The sequence below is a fragment of the Cucurbita maxima genome, unplaced genomic scaffold (assembly GCF_002738345.1).
Source record: "Cucurbita maxima cultivar Rimu unplaced genomic scaffold, Cmax_1.0 Cma_Scf00011, whole genome shotgun sequence".
Taxonomy (NCBI): Eukaryota; Viridiplantae; Streptophyta; class Magnoliopsida; order Cucurbitales; family Cucurbitaceae; genus Cucurbita; species Cucurbita maxima.
In genome coordinates, this window is record NW_019272027.1 from 1,290,298 (window position 1) to 1,292,725 (window position 2,428).

A 2,428-nucleotide genomic window follows, 5' to 3' on the forward strand; every position below is an offset into this window, starting at 1 on the left:
AAAAAAAAAAAAAAAAAAAAAAAAAAAAAAAAAAAAAAAAAAAAAAAGAAAAGAAAAAGAAAGGAAGGCCCAGATGAGGCTTTAAAACAACAATTTAACCCATAAATAAACAAATATAAAGTTTGCAAATATGTGAGTAACTTTCACACATGGTTACAGTGCAACATAATTAAATAAAAAAAGAGGGTTACATCCTAAAGATCTCGCGGAGCCCCAAATTGAGGCTATAAGGTGAGTACATATCCCAAAAAACATCTAAAGACTTCTGTTTGACTTTCTTTCAATCCAAGTAAGGTTTTTTTAAAGAAAAAAGATAAAAAGAAAAACTAACTCTAGTAGGGAAACTTCAAATAACTTCCATACTTCAATAACTCCCTAAATCATTCATGATACTAAATGGCACCATGATATTTATATTCCCGTAAATGGGTTATTATTAATTATCATCAGGTCTACAATCAAATCCAGAAAAAGGAACAACCATCCTTTTATCAAGATTTGAATGGAAATGGTTTAACTTTGTCTAGTTTTTAAGAAAAATGAAAAACTGTGTAAGATCTCAATAAAAAAAAAAAAAAAAAAATTAAAACAGGACATTTAGACTCAGATAGACATATCTATGTTCTGATATCATGCTCTAATGTTATATTAAATGATATACAATAAGACTGTTGTCCTCCAAACTATGTTAAACAGCACAATTCAATCTCCTAATAACCGTATACAAACCCAACACATAATCAGCTAAGCAAGATGTAGAACTCAAAATATATTCCAAGGCAAAGATAACAAAACTACAATATAACCAAGGATTCGAGAACTGAGGTACTTTGAACTTCCCTTTCTTGAGCACTCTCACTCAAGCGCTAAACCAAACTCACTGAATCTTTGCTTAACTTCCCCCTTTTCCACTCTCTCTATTTATAACCAAATACCATACTTAACTCTCTGCTATTTACTAATATACCGGTATAATATCCCTAATTTCTTTCTAATGGGCATTCATATCACAAGACAATCATAAGAATGCAAGATTTTCAAAGAATCAACTTCAATTCAAGAGGTTTCCATCATCTTATCAATGGATACTAGAATGATAAATGCCAAAATAAACGGTAGAAATGAAATACTGATTTGAACCAAATATATAAATCATCTGAAACGATTCCACTGAAAAATAAATACAGTGCTTCTAGAAGTACTCAAATCAACAGATCAGTATCATGTTGTACGAAAATTAATTTGAGAAAGTGAGAGAGAGAGAGAGTAGGCCACAAATTAACATTTGTTCTAATGCAATAATTCTAATAGACTTCAACAATCACAGCTTTGAATCTTTGACCTATTCTGTATCAAAAGTTACAAGGTCTTAAGACTAGTGGAAAACTTTCTTCAATAAAAAAGAAAAAAAAGAAAAAAAAAAAAGCCCAGCAGCAATATAAGTAACTACGCCCATGAAAGCACAAGTAGGAAACAGACTCTGGCATGACTTTCCCAATCAGTGGAACAGCAATCAACACATCTCTAGTTAAAAGTAAATATTACTAGCTATGTTGAACTTGTATAAAGAAACTTTAAGACTACCTCGTCATATATGAATATCCGATCAAGATAACAGTAATTACATGATGAGACATCATGACAGAGAAGTCCTTTCTCCGAGTCTCCCATATAAGAAGAGCAGCAATGCTATATAAGTAGAACCCACATTGGCACATATAGAATAGTTTTAGAGGAAGCCTGCAGAAAGAAATGAAAGGGATCAGTTCATATAAAACAAAAATCTTTAATCCATTTGAATGTATACCTTAAGAGTACTAATACACTGAAGTTAGAAGTATAAATTTCAACTTCTTACTATTAAAGTTTCCGTACCAAGGAAGAAGAAGAATGGAGAAAAGAGCCCAAATGCACAAAAAAAGCGTAAAAAAATATTGAGGAGTAATCTAGATAGAAGAGGACACCAACCCACTTCAAGCATTTCTATCAATATTATCAACACAGCAAGTTAGATCTGATCCTTGACGCAAAGATGAAGTTCATCAATAAAATTAACAACAAAGCATGTAAACTACTCACTGCAACTCCTGATTTGGCCAGCCTTTGAAGTATTGATTTGAATCTCTAAACCATGGTTCATGATATGCAATTTTTAAAATGCATATTTCAACAGTGCCATAGTATGCTAGTTTCCACATTGATTCCGAACATTTTACAACCTTTGACTGAGTAGCCTCATCAAGTTTCAGTGGAGCAGCTCCTTTGCTCAACAGCCAAATTGCGAACCTCTAAAAATAGAACAAGTTGAATAACATTAGTAACAGAGAAATCTTATTGCCAACACAAAAGAACCAAGTAGAAAAAGGGTTATAAGGATGCCCACAAAGTTCTGAAGATTACAAAAAAAAAAAAAAAAAAAAAAAATTTT

The 2,428-nt window shown here is 31.7% G+C and overlaps 1 protein-coding gene across 2 annotated transcripts in view; it reads right to left on the reverse strand.

The window, feature by feature from the left end:
* Positions 1-2,428, reverse strand: part of LOC111486095 (LAG1 longevity assurance homolog 2-like) — a 6,502-nt gene that overhangs the window by 2,048 nt on the left and 2,026 nt on the right. For both annotated transcript variants that reach the window (XR_002718807.1, XM_023133105.1), the window contains exons 2-3: positions 2,080-2,288; positions 1,585-1,740 (exon numbers count right to left, since the gene is read on the reverse strand). Coding sequence is in view for 1 of the 2 variants with exons in the window: in XM_023133105.1 (XP_022988873.1) it covers positions 1,585-1,740; positions 2,080-2,288 (365 nt within the window). In the remaining variant the exon portion in view is untranslated. The remainder of the gene's footprint in view (positions 1-1,584; positions 1,741-2,079; positions 2,289-2,428) is intronic.